This window comes from Solea senegalensis, linkage group LG1, assembly GCF_019176455.1.
Source record: "Solea senegalensis isolate Sse05_10M linkage group LG1, IFAPA_SoseM_1, whole genome shotgun sequence".
Lineage (NCBI taxonomy): Eukaryota > Metazoa > Chordata > Actinopteri > Pleuronectiformes > Soleidae > Solea > Solea senegalensis.
Window position 1 is genome coordinate 11,873,508 of NC_058021.1, and position 14,664 is coordinate 11,888,171.

At 39.8% G+C, this 14,664-nt stretch overlaps 4 protein-coding genes across 8 annotated transcripts; 3 read left to right on the plus strand and 1 right to left on the minus strand.

Moving 5' to 3' along the window:
- The first annotated feature begins 4 nt into the window (after positions 1-4).
- On the plus strand, positions 5-4,467 carry selenot1a (selenoprotein T, 1a). Of its 2 annotated transcripts, none has more exons than XM_044044580.1 (6): positions 5-209; positions 1,313-1,423; positions 2,938-3,064; positions 3,469-3,556; positions 3,736-3,903; positions 3,997-4,467. In XM_044044580.1, the coding sequence occupies exons 1-5, from the start codon at positions 70-72 to the stop codon at positions 3,855-3,857; spliced, it is 588 nt and encodes a 195-aa protein (XP_043900515.1). In that variant the 5' UTR covers positions 5-69; the 3' UTR covers positions 3,858-3,903; positions 3,997-4,467. The 2 variants fall into 2 exon arrangements, with proteins under 2 accessions (XP_043900515.1, XP_043900506.1); XM_044044571.1 differs by having other exon boundaries at positions 6-209; positions 3,736-3,899.
- Positions 4,468-5,150: 683 nt separating this feature from the next.
- Positions 5,151-8,736, minus strand: LOC122781042 (glutamate-rich protein 6). Of its 4 annotated transcripts, none has more exons than XM_044044555.1 (10): positions 8,572-8,736; positions 7,750-7,850; positions 7,562-7,651; positions 7,262-7,468; positions 7,087-7,148; positions 6,809-6,987; positions 6,609-6,691; positions 6,321-6,479; positions 5,979-6,198; positions 5,151-5,574 (listed from the first exon to the last, which is right to left on the minus strand). In XM_044044555.1, the coding sequence occupies exons 4-10, from the start codon at positions 7,306-7,308 to the stop codon at positions 5,317-5,319; spliced, it is 1,008 nt and encodes a 335-aa protein (XP_043900490.1). In that variant the 5' UTR covers positions 7,309-7,468; positions 7,562-7,651; positions 7,750-7,850; positions 8,572-8,736; the 3' UTR covers positions 5,151-5,316. The 4 variants fall into 4 exon arrangements, with proteins under 4 accessions (XP_043900490.1, XP_043900482.1, XP_043900474.1 ...); XM_044044547.1 differs by having other exon boundaries at positions 7,750-8,049; XM_044044539.1 differs by lacking the exon at positions 8,572-8,736 and adding an exon at positions 8,007-8,229.
- Positions 8,737-9,066: 330 nt separating this feature from the next.
- Positions 9,067-11,162, plus strand: LOC122778683 (leucine-rich repeat extensin-like protein 5). Its single transcript, XM_044040765.1, has 5 exons — positions 9,067-9,390; positions 9,526-9,660; positions 9,744-9,865; positions 10,256-10,768; positions 10,887-11,162. Exons 1-5 carry the CDS (start codon positions 9,135-9,137, stop codon positions 11,115-11,117), a joined length of 1,257 nt encoding a protein of 418 aa, XP_043896700.1. The 5' UTR covers positions 9,067-9,134; the 3' UTR covers positions 11,118-11,162.
- Positions 11,163-12,381: 1,219 nt separating this feature from the next.
- LOC122779224 lies at positions 12,382-14,539 on the plus strand. Its single transcript, XM_044041379.1, has 5 exons — positions 12,382-12,705; positions 12,809-12,955; positions 13,038-13,156; positions 13,389-14,396; positions 14,491-14,539. The coding sequence occupies exons 1-4, from the start codon at positions 12,423-12,425 to the stop codon at positions 14,385-14,387; spliced, it is 1,548 nt and encodes a 515-aa protein (XP_043897314.1). The 5' UTR covers positions 12,382-12,422; the 3' UTR covers positions 14,388-14,396; positions 14,491-14,539.
- The last annotated feature ends 125 nt before the right edge of the window (positions 14,540-14,664 follow it).

A 14,664-nucleotide genomic window follows, 5' to 3' on the forward strand; every position in this document is an offset into this window, starting at 1 on the left:
AGATTAACCGATAAACCCACCACCGCTCTGCTTCGGAGCGAGCGACGGAGGAAACATACCCCGGAACCGATGGCGATGAAGTGGCTACGTTTTGCTCTCCTCGCCTTCGGGGTTTTCTCGCTGTGCTGCTCCACGTCTGGTGACAGCAGCGGCGTGAAGAAGATGAAGATGCAGTTTGCTACGGGGCCTCTCCTCAAGTTCCAGATCTGGTAAGTAGATAAATAGGCGTAAATCTGGCGAGTCATCGCGAGCAAGCTAAGCTCCGCCGGCTAACAACACCGAAGGCCGAAATCCCATTAGAAGCTAACTAGCAGGAAGCCAATTTATGCTAGCACGACATTCTCGGGGAAATAATTCATTTTGAGTAAAAGCTACTTTTAAATTACACGGATGGAAGTGTTAAAGTACGTTCTAAAATGATATCCTATCATTGATATTTGGTGAAACATTTCACCTCCGCTGTCAAACGGGCGAGTTTCCGACAGACCGTTCGAGTGACAGTCACCTGTCGACTAACGTGGTGATTTCATATCCCATGTCTGGGATTATTTCTTTAAACGATGGTAATATTTTGCTTTGATTTTAAGGATAATACCGAATATTGACTGCCGAACAAAGCAAATCAAATTAAATATATCAATAACATAATATATACACACTATACCATTGAGTCCCAACCTTTTTCTTAAGGCATCCATATTGAGGCCAGTGCTGCAAAGATGAACCAGTTAATCATTTTAGACCACATGCAACATGTTACTCATCCCACGTGCTTACTGTCATTCCACATAAGTGCAATATTAGTACATGTACAATATTTCATGTTCAATGTTTTATACTGTAAATAGCAAGCTCATACAACATATATATTTTTATCTTGATGCCCATAATGCATATTGTATTTTTACCTTTTTATAGTCCTGTTGGTGATATTTTCTATACTATACCTTCACAGATATGAAAATGTATGCTTATTATTATCTATCTTATCTTATCTTAATCTATTACCAAATTATTCATTTTTTTTTAATTTCTATTCTGTTGTCATGTATTACAGAGTCATTATGTTGCATTACTGTCTTTTGCTTCTTTTTGCATTGCACATCTGAGCCAGCTCCTCTTTGAACTTATTATATCTCATGTCTGCCCATGCCTTGATTCTTGAGTTTTTTTTAAATGTATATATAAATATGAACTTCAACAAAATTATCTGTTGAAATTCATGTCAGTGTTTTGTCACAATCCAGCCTTTTAGTTTGTTTCTGCAACTGTGTAATAGCCTGTCGCTAATGGGTTGTTTTTCTTCACACAGCATTTCCTGAGGGTACAAGCGGGTGTTTGAGGAGTACATGCAGGCCTTGTACCAGCGGTACCCAGACATCCGCATTGAAGGGGAGAACTATCTACCTATGCCCCTCTATCGGTACGAGACAGCAATGGAGATTGTCTTGTTAAAAGTGGATTATATGCTTCTTTGTTTAAGCAGCCTGAAAGCTGCCTGGGATTAGCTGTGATTTGACAGATGAATTGGAATTCTCATGCAGTCAGGCTAATCATGAACAGTGAGCTTAGCTGTGCTAGTTTTGTAGATATAGATGCATTCTTTTGTAATAGTTTATCAGAACAGAATTTGGTCGACTAATTGCTTGTTTTTTTAATTGTTTTTAATAATTTGTGTTCCCTAATGAATATGCATTATAAATGTTTAAACATGCAGTGAAATTGCAAATTGGAGCATTTCAACATGAGATACTGTCAAAAATATGAATTACTTATACAAGGAAATTGGCATGGAACAATACATTTTATAATTTAAATTGTTCAGGCTCTTAAGCACTACAATTTGTATAGAATGATATGGGAAATTGTTATGAATGAATGAATTGCTACCTTGGTGGTAGTTTATTCCTTCCCATGTCGTATAATTGTCCACTAATTTTTGTTTTGTGCACATACACTTCAGTGACATGCACACTGGCATTTAAGTGTAATCGTTGTTTTGATTTTGGTGATGCTTTATTCTCCAAGTCTTAATGTAATATGAAGTTAGTGGTTTGTTATGTGTCTGCAGCCTAGAAACAGACTATGATTCAGAGGTGTCGTCTGCATGAGTTTGGCTTGTGTATCAGTCCCAGGTGTAGTAGTTAAAGGTGTGGTAATTCCACTGACACCCTCAACAACTCATCACTTTGTTATTAGCATCTATTGAAGTCTAATAAACCCACCAGAGATTTGTTTTCCGTACCCTGAATATCCAAATCCCCAGCCAATACTTTTCTTGAAATGTTTCTCTTAGTTGTTCACGTTATAGATTAACCAGACAAACTGGTTACATTTTAAAGGTAGGAAAACCAGAGTGAACAGGTTGCAGGCTCCTGTTAACGTAGGTTTATTGTTTTACGAGAAAACATTTGACCTTGACCTATTTAAGAAATATTCATGCAGGAGTAATGTATTTTAAAACATCAAGGTGAAGTCTTCACACAATGCATTAACAATATAAGGCGTACTACTAGAATATACTATCTGGGATTAATGCTAGGTGTTGGCAACCACCAGCAGATGCTAGTGAAACATCTTCAGTTGTGTACTTTAGCACCTTGAGGTTTTTCAGCCATTAAATCTCTAGACACTTTCTGCTAAGCCACATGTTGACTCCACTTTCTTGCTTATTCTACACAGATATTGAAACTGTGTTTTATTCATTTACAGTACGTTGTGGCTCAGTGGTAAAACACACAAACACTTTTCACTTTAATTTACAGGCTGTAATGTTATTTCAGCCTGTAAAAAAAAGGGAAAGAATGTGCAGTAAGATTACACTGTTGGAGGGAACGTGATTTGTCTTCACGATCTTATAACAGTGTGAAATTAAGTGTAAAAATAATATATATTAGTATTATTTTATAATATTTATCTCTTGGTTTATTTCCTCAGACACTTCGCTTCCTTCCTGTCCATGTTCAAACTGCTGGTGATTGGGCTGATAATAATCGGCAGGGACCCATTTGCCCTTTTGGGAATGCAAGCCCCAGGCTTTTGGGAGTGGGGCCAGACCAATAAGGTAATGTTTCTTAGAACTACTGTATATACCAGCAGTGTAATTCTATTGTGTCACAATCTGTTTGTATGACGCTGCTGAGCTTTTGTTTTACAGGTCCTCACAGGAGTTATCACCTAGGAACATGGCTTTAATATAGAAATGTCTGGTCTGGCTGCATTCATGATGCAGTCGTAGACATACAAGTCAACTCATAGGATTTCATTAGCTTTACCTTCAAGGTCTTCATGTTGTTTGGCTGTGACCTTTAATCCCCTGGGTTTCAGACTTGCCAAAGCCTTAGTGGCAGAATGGCCAGTGACTGTCAACATCGGATTTGTTTTCCAAATAAGCAATCTTCTATCTGAAGAAAGATTTGGTAAACATGTATTTGTTGGTTTAAATCCATTTTCTTTTGCCTCTTTCAGATATATGCCTGCATGATGGTGTTCTTCTTCAGCAATATGATCGAAAATCAGCTGATGTCCACAGGAGCTTTTGAAATCACACTAAATGGTGAGTGTGACAAAGCATTGATTTGACAAAACTGGTCATTTAGGCTGTAAACAGACCCTGACATGGATCCAGATTCAGAAGACTTTTTATATTTTTTATGTGATATTGGTGGAGGTTTCTTCAGTTAGTGCTTTCTCCCTCCAGTAATGTTAATACAGTTTGTAATGTCTTTTCAATAGATGTCCCGGTATGGTCAAAACTGGAGTCGGGTCACTTGCCCTCCATGCAGCAGCTTGTGCAAATCTTGGACAATGAAATGAAAATGAACGTTCACATGAACACAAAACCCCACCACTCTTAACCCAACTTTTCAATTCCTGGCTGGAGCTAAAAGCCCCTCCATGCAAGTACAATTTCATCTTTTTTTTCCCCCCTTAATAGTGATTCATACTTTTATGTCATATGTTTATAAGATTGCCTTTGCTCTCTGCCTGTCTTAGGTTTGAGGTGGGTTTCTCACTGGACTGTGAAGTGATGTTTATGAAGGTCTGTGCTGAAGGCAGGAAGACTGTTAGCACAGACTGGATGCTCCCATCACTCTTTACTTTGTCCCTTTGAGACATCCTGCCCCTGACACCAGAGTGGGATCCATGGCAACAGCGCTGGCCATTCTGTCATTGTACTGTTCCTACAGTTGCAGATTTCATCCAAGTGATAACAGTCTTAATATTTGCATATATAATGACCCATGTCAACTAAACAAATATGTCATTTGTACCACTGAGCCATATGTAGAATTTTTAAGTTAACTGTTCTAAAAGTAGCTTAGCTGTGTAGAAAATGCAACCCTTAAAATCATCACCATTGTGAAAATAACATTAGGGAATTATGTCTTGGTATGATTTCTGAATATTTTTTATATTTGCATACCTTGGGAGAACTAAGAAGATTAATAAAACCTATTGTAACTATTTAACTGTGACATTGTGGTGTTTGATACATGTAGAAAAAAAAATAAGGTTTTACAAATGATAAACTGAGAAATTAAAGTGGTAGTGCATTTAAGTGGATGATAAGATGGCACTCGGTTGTCCCAAGGTTTCACTTATTTAGTATTACCCGAGTCTTTATCGTGATTTGATTAGATGAGAAACAGATTAAATATGAGTACACTGTAATACCATAACAGTAAGTAAGTTAAGTTACATGTATTTTGAATCCCTGGTGGCTACTAAATAGAAGGTCATATTACTCAGTACAGATATTATTATATTATATTATATAAAATATCAATATTAATGGTATTTAGAGGTGTTCTGTCTTTTCTTTGATGCAGGATAAAGGCCTGTTGTGATTATTCTGTGATCTTGCTAACACAATGAAAACATGTAAGAGCGAACATGGCCACTCTTGGCTTCCTTGGGGACAAAACACTCATCAAGAGCTGCCAGGCTGAATGATGGAGTGCAAGGCCATTTTAACTAGGGATGTCGACATTTAACTTTTTCCAGTCTGATATAATACTGCTATGGCGACCTTATATCTACCGATACCATTTTACATCACCAAGCAGTCAACCACCAAAACATATACCTCCAGCAGTGTTAAAAATATTATGCTTCCACGAAGGAGATATAAACAGCCCACAACATGATTCTGTTACATTGCTGCTTTTATTTACATTTTTATAGTCCGTACCATTTAAGTAGCACTGTGTCCCACTGTATTATCATTTTTTAAAATAACAATCTGGGAATCAAAAAAGTTCCTGAAGTTTTCCAAATTGTTTTCTCGAGTTTCTGGGCTTTCATCGCATGGCATCAAAAACATCCCTCAAGGTACTTGTGGAAAGAGGCTCTCTCACTGTCACTCATCATCACATGGGCACTGATGTTCTGAAGCCTTTGTGCAACATCATGGAGGTGAGGGGCCAGTGTGGTCCTGGCCAGCCCAGGGTGGGAGGGTGTCTGCAGGCTCTGGTGAAGACACTGAATGGCCATGTGGATCCTAATCCTGGCTGCCGACACCAACAGCTCCTCCTTTGTTATTGAGGTACGTCCATCTGCTTCAGATTCACCCTACAATTTAAATGGCATTGTTAAAATAAGCTACCAACCTTGCACATGTGATTGTTGCATAAAGACTCATTTCATGTGATGTAAATTTGTGCTCATTGGCCACTTTATTAGGTACACTTGTCCAACTGCTTGTAACTGCTAGTGAGATTATTATGCATTCAGATATGGTAAAAATTGGGTTTAGTTTATTTCATCTATTTTTTTTTTTGGGGTGACACTGACATTTTTCTTTTGTTCACTTTGTTTTGAAATAATTTGTTTTTGTGAATAAAAAACAAATTACAATTGTGTACAACTCGTGGCTTCTGTCGACTGTATGTCTCCTATTGTGCCACGTCTGAATTGTCAAACAGAGGCCGTAACAGTGATGAAAGAAAGAAAAAGAAAAGAAAAACAACTTTTACCTGGACACAGCAGGCGCCTACACTGACTTTTGCTTGCTGACCTTGTGCCAGGAAGGAGACAAACACTTGTTTCATCCCAAAGACTCGGACCCCCACACTTTTGTTAAGGGACAGGAAGACGGGGCGCAGCGGTGTGTGAGTGAGACTGTTCCAGCTCCACCTACGAACTCTGGCACCTGCCTCATCCAAACACTGACCACCTAATCTGTTTAAGGACAGCCTGCAACACACACACAGAATGCATTTACACATGACTGAATGTTAATGTTTGGTTTATATGCCTGATGATGAGCTAATTGAATGATCTATACTCCAAAACAAATGAAATGATAGATGTGGTACCATATGTTTCCATTGCTGTGATAACATGTTGCCCTGCCATCAGACTGGAACACAGCCCTGATTGTTTGCTTGGGGGCATCGCTGTCTTCATACACCATGCAGAGCCTTCCGTTTTCTTCTGTGACCACAATAATGAGAGCCAAGTGTCCTGAGGGATAACTGTTACCGTGATGATAAGGATGGGAACACCTACTGGAGAGTGCATGTTGCCTTGCGGTAGAATATGATTGCATCATTTAAATCGAACTCTTTTTCTCTTTTCTATTCGTTTTCAATCTGAATGGATACAAGACCTGAGCAGACCCGTCAGCAAACACTGTCAAACATTTCATGCCACTGGAGTAGTATTTGTGTAGAAATTCTGCCCCATGCTACAAATACAGAAAAATGAATACAAAGTTAAGCAATACTCCACTAAGTCTTTTTTTACAGGACACAGAGGTGTATAGAATAAATAATGGGCAATGCAACCGTAATCTGTGGTTTACCTGATGGTGACATATGCCAAACTGAAGTGGCTTGTGGCCACAAACATGGACAAACATCTGAGCTTCTTCTCCTTTGTCAGTGAAGCACTTCTCAGTTGTTCGACTAGGATACACTGTCCAGCGTCCTTTTTCCGGAGCACATGAGAGTCTGAAGGTGAGGAACTTTGATGTTGGGTCAACTAAATGGTGACATCGAACAATTTAGTGATCTCAAGAAATAAAAAAAAATAAAATAAATAAATCATGAACGGATTAACAGATGGTGAGCAGTTACTTACAAGTTTCTGTTGCAGGTAATTGAACTGAATGATCCTCATGGGCTGTCACTTCAGATTGTGTTCTATGATTAAGTCCAAATACATTGTTCCTGACTCAAATGTCAAGCACTTAAATTCATGATTAGTTTCACTGTATTTGTGAGTCTATATTATATTTTAAAAGGAAGATTCATACCCAAGTCCCCTTAATATGTCCTCAAATAACTTGTTATGATCCTGCATTTCTCTGCCTTGGAAGAGCAGCTCCTCTACCTCGCCCTGCAGTGACGCTGGAGTGCCAGCTTTTCACATCGCATCTCCGTCTCCCCTCAAACAAACATCTCTGCTCCTGCAGCACCTCACTCAGCTGCTGCCACTGGGCACAGCAGAAGTCTGGAGCTGTCTAGGATGGACACAGAAGAGGGATGGAGGGGGTCAGCAGTGCATCAGGTAAATTTGAGGGATTTTCTTCTGTAGGTAACACTGCATGCCTCACCTCAGGCTTCTGTAGCCATGCATCAAGTGAAGGTCTGGCTTCTCCACCACAATACTCACATTTCACGACACACTCTGTTAATGGTGGGGGCTGGAAGAAAATGTTTTTCCGTCGAATAATCACTGAGACAAATCCTCATAGCCTTGAATGTACATTTACAACAGTAGATACAAATTTGATTTCAGTACCTCTGGAAGAATGGTTGTTTTGTTTATCCTGGTGTTTTCCGACTCTCGATTGTACCTCAGAACTCCTGCAGCTCTGATACAACATGTAGCAGCAGTAGTATCTTAAGAAAAATCACAGCGGTCTCATTGAATTTAGCCCCTGAGCATTGGCATTAACCTAAATATAACAATGACTGGAAAACTGCCAGTTCGAAGATGAGTTGTGGTCACGTTTTATGTTGACAATGCCATTTCAATTAAACCTGAGGCAGACTCACTGGAAAAGCTGGGCCTCATCTTTGTTCTCCTCCTTAGTTCTGACTGTAGTGAAATTGCTCAAGTGAAGTTTCAGTGATCGCCAGCAAAATGAATCAAAACAGCAGCCATTATATAGTATAGATAGACATGTACATGCATGACATGTACTGTACCTGCTTGCATGTTAATATGGCTACTATTTACTATCATAATAATAATGCAAATTATTATTTTTATTATCATAATAATAATAATGCAAATTATTATTATCATTATCATTATCATTATCATGGTACCTTTAAAGCCACATGTTTACAAAGTGCTTTGCCAGACAATATATAAAGCAAAAAAGAAATAAAGCCATGATGATAATGTCAAGCAGGATTAGTAAGTAAATTAATTAATAAAAGCAATACAGGCAAAATGAAACACAAGATACAAACACACAATCATGACATCTTAAGGCAAGTTGGCAAATAAGTGATGGGCACATAGCTTACTCGTATACACACACACACACACACACACACACTAAATTACTGCTGTAAAACACCAAAGAAGAAGAAAACCAAAGCCTTGTATCACCTCAGGATGGTCAAGTCAAAAGGCCCTGATGATAAAAACACCAATAAATGTAAGCCTCCTGACCCATGTGAGGATCTAGCTGGCCCACATAGTGTTGCATACCCTAGTGTTGGTAGTAACCATGGAGATGAAATAGGTCGCCAGGTGACTGAACTTAATACCAACAACTACATTGTTCTGTGAAATTAATGTAACATTATACACTAGAATAAATGAATAAATAAATCCATAAATAAATAATCCTCACTGAGAACCTCATTCAGAACAGAAATTACAAATGTTCTGAAAATGTCCCCATCAAAAAAGGAATATAACGACATAATATATAATGTATGTTAAATGTCATATGTAATGATAACATTTGTGATATGTAAAATAGATCTACGTAAAGTAAATTAGATTTGCTCAGGTGGAACCAATATGTGTTAATTAGAGCACGCGGAATTAACCTGCACTCCCCAGCGTCTGATTGGTTGTCGAAACACCTGCAGCCACGTTACGATACTTAAATCTGTGACACATCATTTTAAGTGCTCCTAGCCTTTCGTGGACTCAACGGACCGATGCGTGAAGGAAAAATGACAAGCGCTACTTCTTATTTGACTGTCGGTCTTCTTCTGACATGCGCTTTGGCGCAAACGATACACGGTTTTCGGTTGAGGAGAACGGGAAGAAGGGAAGGGCGAATCGGGGCCAGAACGACAGGTGTCCAAGAGGGTAAAGTTGTGTTTGGGAGGGTTTTTGAGAAGGTGACAGGCCGTGAATCTCCATCAAACTCTTCAGTGGACGACGAATCTGCTTATCAGGCGGACTCTCCAGGTAGATATTTGAAATATGGTTATTATTATTATTATTAATACTATTATTACTATTATTATTATTATTAATAACAATAATTCAAAAAATGGTATGTGACTATATTCACGCGCCCGCATGTTGCGTGTTTCCTGTCAGTCAACGGTCAGGGACAGAGTACCAGTTCCAGGGATGCGGCGTGGAAACGCATGGCTTCCTCCCTGCAGTGTGGCGGAGATCAGATGAGGTTCAAAGCGGTGGGAGCTGGAGCTTCAAATTTTGTAGTAGACCAAGGTACCTGACGAATTTCAGGAGCCCACACCATTATGTATCTATGTAATCTATGAATGTTAATTGTTCCATTTTTAACCCATCAGGAAAAGCAGCACCTCCCATGGCTTTGTCCCAGGTCCCATCTACCTGTGGTTATACCATGCAGAGGAACCCATTTGCACTCCTCATGTTGGTTCCATATGATGGTTGCAATGTGGTTCAAGAGGTAACTTTTCCTGAAATATAACAGTTGATTTGAATACACTTTCCTTTTAGTTAAAGCAAGGAGTGCATAGATGCCTCTAAATTACAATGGCTGTTCAGTTCAAACATGTGCTGGCATGCATTCTGAAATATAGGCAGCTTAATGGAACGTTGCCATGATGTACCTTTTTTGTTAACTATTAGTTAATTTGTCAAAGACAGTTTGCATTTTCATTCAGCAAAATGAATTGTGGCAATTTAAATTAAGTTGATTTTAGACTTGTATGATATGCTCAAATTTGTTTCACATGTACTTTGCCTGCACAATGTGCTAAATAATGCTATAATCAGTATAAAGTTGAAGTAATCTGCCTAACATTTAATTTATTTTTTGTTCCCCCCCCCCCCCAAGGGTGGAAACTATGTACTGCCAATGCGTTGGCAGGGAATCCCAGTTTCTCTCTGTTGCCCCAAACCTGCAGAACCTTCTCCTGAACCACAACTGCCAACTAAGAACCCCCAAGAGCCCCAAACGACTGTGACACTCATTCCACCAAAACAAGAGCCTCTAAATCCCCAAAGTCAAATGTACTACTGGCATTATCCATACAATGTAGGACCTCTACCAGATCCTACACCGGCACCCACCACAACCACAACAACCACAACCACAACACCAACACCAACCACAACACCAGGAATGCAGAAGATTATACAGTACCCATTTTTCTATCCACAAAATGTTTACTTCCCTAACCTAGGTCAGGCACCTGCAGAGCCCACAACTAAGCCACCCCCTGAACCCCAGACTACCCTCAAGATTCCTCCCCAGTTGCCCCCTCAATATCATATGCAGTTTCCTCCTGGCTTCCCCCTTCATTTTCCTCCCCAGTTTCCCCAGCAGCTTCCAAAGCTTCCTCCCCAGTTTCCCCAGCAGCTTCCTCCCCAGCAGCTTCCTCCCCAGTTTCCCCAGCAGCTTCCTCCCCAGTTTCCCCAGCAGCTTCCAAAGCTTCCTCCCAGTTTCTCCAGCAGCTTCCTCCCAGTTTCTCCAGCAGCTTCCTCCCCAGTTTCTCCAGCAGCTTCCTCCCCAGTTTCCCCAGCAGCTTCTGCTGTTCCCTCCACAGAAGGATTTCATTCCATATCCAACAACTCCTGCGACGACGACCACCACGTTAACCGCAAAGCAAAGTCAACCTGCTCCATTACCATATAGTCTTCCACGCACGCATGCCCCCTTCCCTCTTTATGTTCCATATGGTCCATACCGCACATGAGTCAAGCTAGCCTGCTGAATGTTTAATAAAATGGTTGAATAACAAGTAGCTGCGTCAGTATTTTTTGATCATTGTCTCAGCTGCTGTATCACTACTTTCAACTTGGCAAGTTGAAATGTTGTTTGCCTGTACACATCTGTAAATATACTTGGAGGTTGTACTGCACATACAAATTAAATGAACTTAATTTTAATAAAGAAATTTCACCACTTCTAAAGTGGTACTGTCTTTTTCTCCTTTTGTATTTAAGTTATATTTGGAAATACCTGCAATTGTCTAACATTTGTTTTGGGTGCGAAGTAAACCAATGACCCAAGAATTTATTTAAAATTTCCAAGAGGATGAGCAAGTCTGATATTGAAATCATTTAAGTGTGTGTATATATCATACAGTTGTTAATATGATATCTTTGTAATTGCTTTCTTTACTATGTATTGAAACACAAGGATGATCTACTGGCTGTCTAAATTTGTAATTTACAGTCTTTCACTATATGTTACAGGTTTGAAGAGTTTTCATGAATTTACCAATTTGGTTTTATCTATTGCAAAAAGCAAAGACAAAGGTGTTTGCAGTATTGATAATAAATGATCATATTGCACACATTGTCCAATAAAGACATTGAGTAACTTACTGTGATGTATATGCAGGTAAAATACACTTCATAATCTGACATCAAATATAAGCTATACAGTATTGTGCAATAGCCTTATAGTCACCACTAAGTGTGTTGTTCCCCTTGCTGATGCTAAGACAAACATTCTGGGAGCTAAAGCATTAATCGCCAAATAATGTGATTAAAAGCTGGTTTTAGGTTAAATTCATACATGTCTATGTAATGCTCAAGTCTTGAATAAGCCTGTTGTAAATTAGGGTTCCGCTCCAGGTTTTAGAGTCCTGCTATTGTTCAATTGTAAATACTAAATACTTGACATGTAGGCCTTTAATAGCTGTTCTTTTTTTTATTTCTTCTATAAAAGGAAACAGTTCTTTTTATACTGCATACATATTTCCTGGTTGTATTTTTATAAACACATTGAGAAATAATTATGTACGGTTATTTTAGCATAGTCAGAGCAAGCCTAAGACTTCCAAGTTCTTCCTCTTCGATTCTTTTATTTATTAGTTGATCAGAGAGCCCTAACAAGGCCACCTGTTGTGATCTTAATGAACAGCACATGCAAGCTGCAGCTGATAGCTCTGATTGGTTAATTACCTGGTGCCAGTATGACCCCAGTATAAAAACCTTTCCTTCAGTCTTTGTTTTGAATAGCTATCTATCCCTGACAGCTGTACAGCTCCATTATGGCAGGTGAAGCTGGATGCTGCTGTAGACTGCCTCAAACTGTAGCAGTCATTTTGCTCATGTTCTCTTTGGCCCTGAGTATATCTTGTTTTAGCTTGCGAGGGCTGGGCAAAAATGTGCAACAGCTCAAGGTTAGTGAGGCAGCAGTGATGAAAGAACGGGCAGGAAACATCCTCGTTAATGGGAATGAGTTGAACTCTGAGCTGGGATCTTCCTCTGTTGAGACTTCAGGTAACAATGATGATGATCCACATGTGGACCTGGGTCAATCCGAGGACACGGGTGAGTTTTTGTCCCCTACTTAATTTGATATGCTTACATGCAAATATCCATGGAAAAATGAACTGGATAGTCAACAATATTATATTTGTCTGACATTTTGAAGAGCTGTTTGCACAGGAATCACAGCTGAATGAAGTCATGGCCAATAAAGCAGCATGGGAGCTCTTGAACCCTACACTGTGTTGTGGTCAAACCAAGATGAAGTTCAAAGCCATGGGACCTGGTGCTGCTGATTTACAGCTAGACATTGGTATTGTAACACATCCAAGCTTCTCAAGAAAAAGGAGTTTGTTCAAGTTGAGTAAACGTTTTATGACCCTCTCCTCTTGCAGGCAGTGGATACTCTCTCCCTCTGAACCAAGTGAATGAAAACTGTGGGTACTCGATGCAACAGAATGCACTGGGTCTTGTTTTGGTTGTCCCATATGATGGCTGCAATGTACTGCAAGAGGTATACCTGCTTCACTTTTCTCATCGTGGTCTTAACTAGTTGAAGGTTTCCATGGTAGCAAATACTTGGTGTGGTTAAAAGTTGTATCACTCGAGTGCTATATATGCAGTTTACTGATTGGATTTCAATGTCCAAACTAGAATTGTAGGGATAATCTGTTTTTTGTTTGTAAGAAATTGAAAGTAACAATGATGATGGGAGTATATTCTCAAAACAAATCACTTCATTTCAGAATGGAAACTATGTGGTCCTGATGAGATGGCTGAACACTCCAGTTAAATTTACCTGCCCCATCTTGCAAAGTATTGAAGAAACGCCTGACTCAGTGACCCCTAATCCTACCATCCGTCCCCGGAAACTTGCTTCACCTCAAAGGCCTTGGAGCATGAATCGTCGCAAGCGACAAACTCCACCTTCCGATCCTGACAGTCAATATTATCTATATTTGTATTACTTGAATTGGCTCCAAACTTATTACCCATACTACTATTATTACTACTACTACTACCCTTACTATTATTCTCCCCCTGCAACTGTGCCACCTGCCACTACTACCACTGGACCAAACGTGACGGCCAACGAGGTGACACCTGCCACTACTACCACTGGACCAAACATGACGACCAACGAGGTGACACCTGCCACTACTACCACTGGACCAAACATGACGACCACCGAGTCCCCACCTACCTATTATACGTTCTACTATCCTAATGCAGTACCCAACAACAACCCTGACTTTTTCTACTATGCAATCATTCAGCATTTCTATGGTAGAGATCCATCTGATCCAATGCAAACTACTGCTCTGCCCCCTACATCCACAGCTCAGCCAACTGACACAGCAACAACAGGTCAATCGAGCCCTGTGACGACTACAACTACAACTGCTCCCACCAAACAAACGACTAAAAGATGTTCTGAAACAACACCCACGAGTAGTAGTAGCACCACCACCAGTGGTAGTAGCACCACCACCACCAGTAGTAGCAACTATCCAGGTCCACTGAGTCCCTATGTAAATTACATGGCCCAACCCTTCAAACCATATGTTTTATTCGATGCCTTAAAAAAGGCTGGCGAGCTTCCAGATGACCAAAAATACATGCCATCTGCTGGTTACAAATCTGGATTCCAGACTCGAGCATATCCAAACCTATACTGGCAAGGTGTACCGTGGCAAAATTATCCTCCGATTGACTGGGAAAATCTGCAGCCAAAACAAGCTTGAACCCAAATGGTAAAGCTAGATTGAATTTTAATGTTTGCATCAGTATTGGTTTTTGCTGCTCATTCATTCATTCATTCATTCATTCATTCTGTCTGTCTTTCAGGAGCTGCTGTCCTGGGAACTTGGGTCTAATAAACTTGTTTTACTTTGAACTTTGGAGGTCATGCTTTCATTTTATGACGGTGTCTCTCTTGTATGTACTTTGGCATATGGTGAAATTACATTTGTGTTGGTAAATTGACCTGAAGTCAAACATCTGAGCACAAATTGTGGGTTG

Bases quoted from the DNA above. Each gene is read 5' to 3' on its own strand.
- LOC122781042 (XM_044044555.1), bottom strand. From the start codon at position 7,308: ATGCAGGATCATAACAAGTTATTTGAGGACATATTAAGGGGACTTGG. The intron at 6,988-7,086 runs GTAAGTAACTGC...GTCACCATTTAG, and splicing joins ATTACCTGCAACAGAAACTT to TTGACCCAACATCAAAGTTC. The intron at 6,480-6,608 runs GTATCCATTCAG...TCACGGTAACAG, and splicing joins GACGGGTCTGCTCAGGTCTT to TTATCCCTCAGGACACTTGG.
- LOC122778683 (XM_044040765.1), top strand. From the start codon at position 9,135: ATGCGTGAAGGAAAAATGACAAGCGCTACTTCTTATTTGACTGTCGGT. The intron at 9,661-9,743 runs GTACCTGACGAA...TTAACCCATCAG, and splicing joins AAATTTTGTAGTAGACCAAG to GAAAAGCAGCACCTCCCATG. The intron at 9,866-10,255 runs GTAACTTTTCCT...CCCCCCCCCAAG, and splicing joins GTTGCAATGTGGTTCAAGAG to GGTGGAAACTATGTACTGCC.
- LOC122779224 (XM_044041379.1), top strand. From the start codon at position 12,423: ATGGCAGGTGAAGCTGGATGCTGCTGTAGACTGCCTCAAACTGTAGCA. The intron at 12,706-12,808 runs GTGAGTTTTTGT...GACATTTTGAAG, and splicing joins GGGTCAATCCGAGGACACGG to AGCTGTTTGCACAGGAATCA. The intron at 12,956-13,037 runs GTATTGTAACAC...CTCCTCTTGCAG, and splicing joins TGATTTACAGCTAGACATTG to GCAGTGGATACTCTCTCCCT.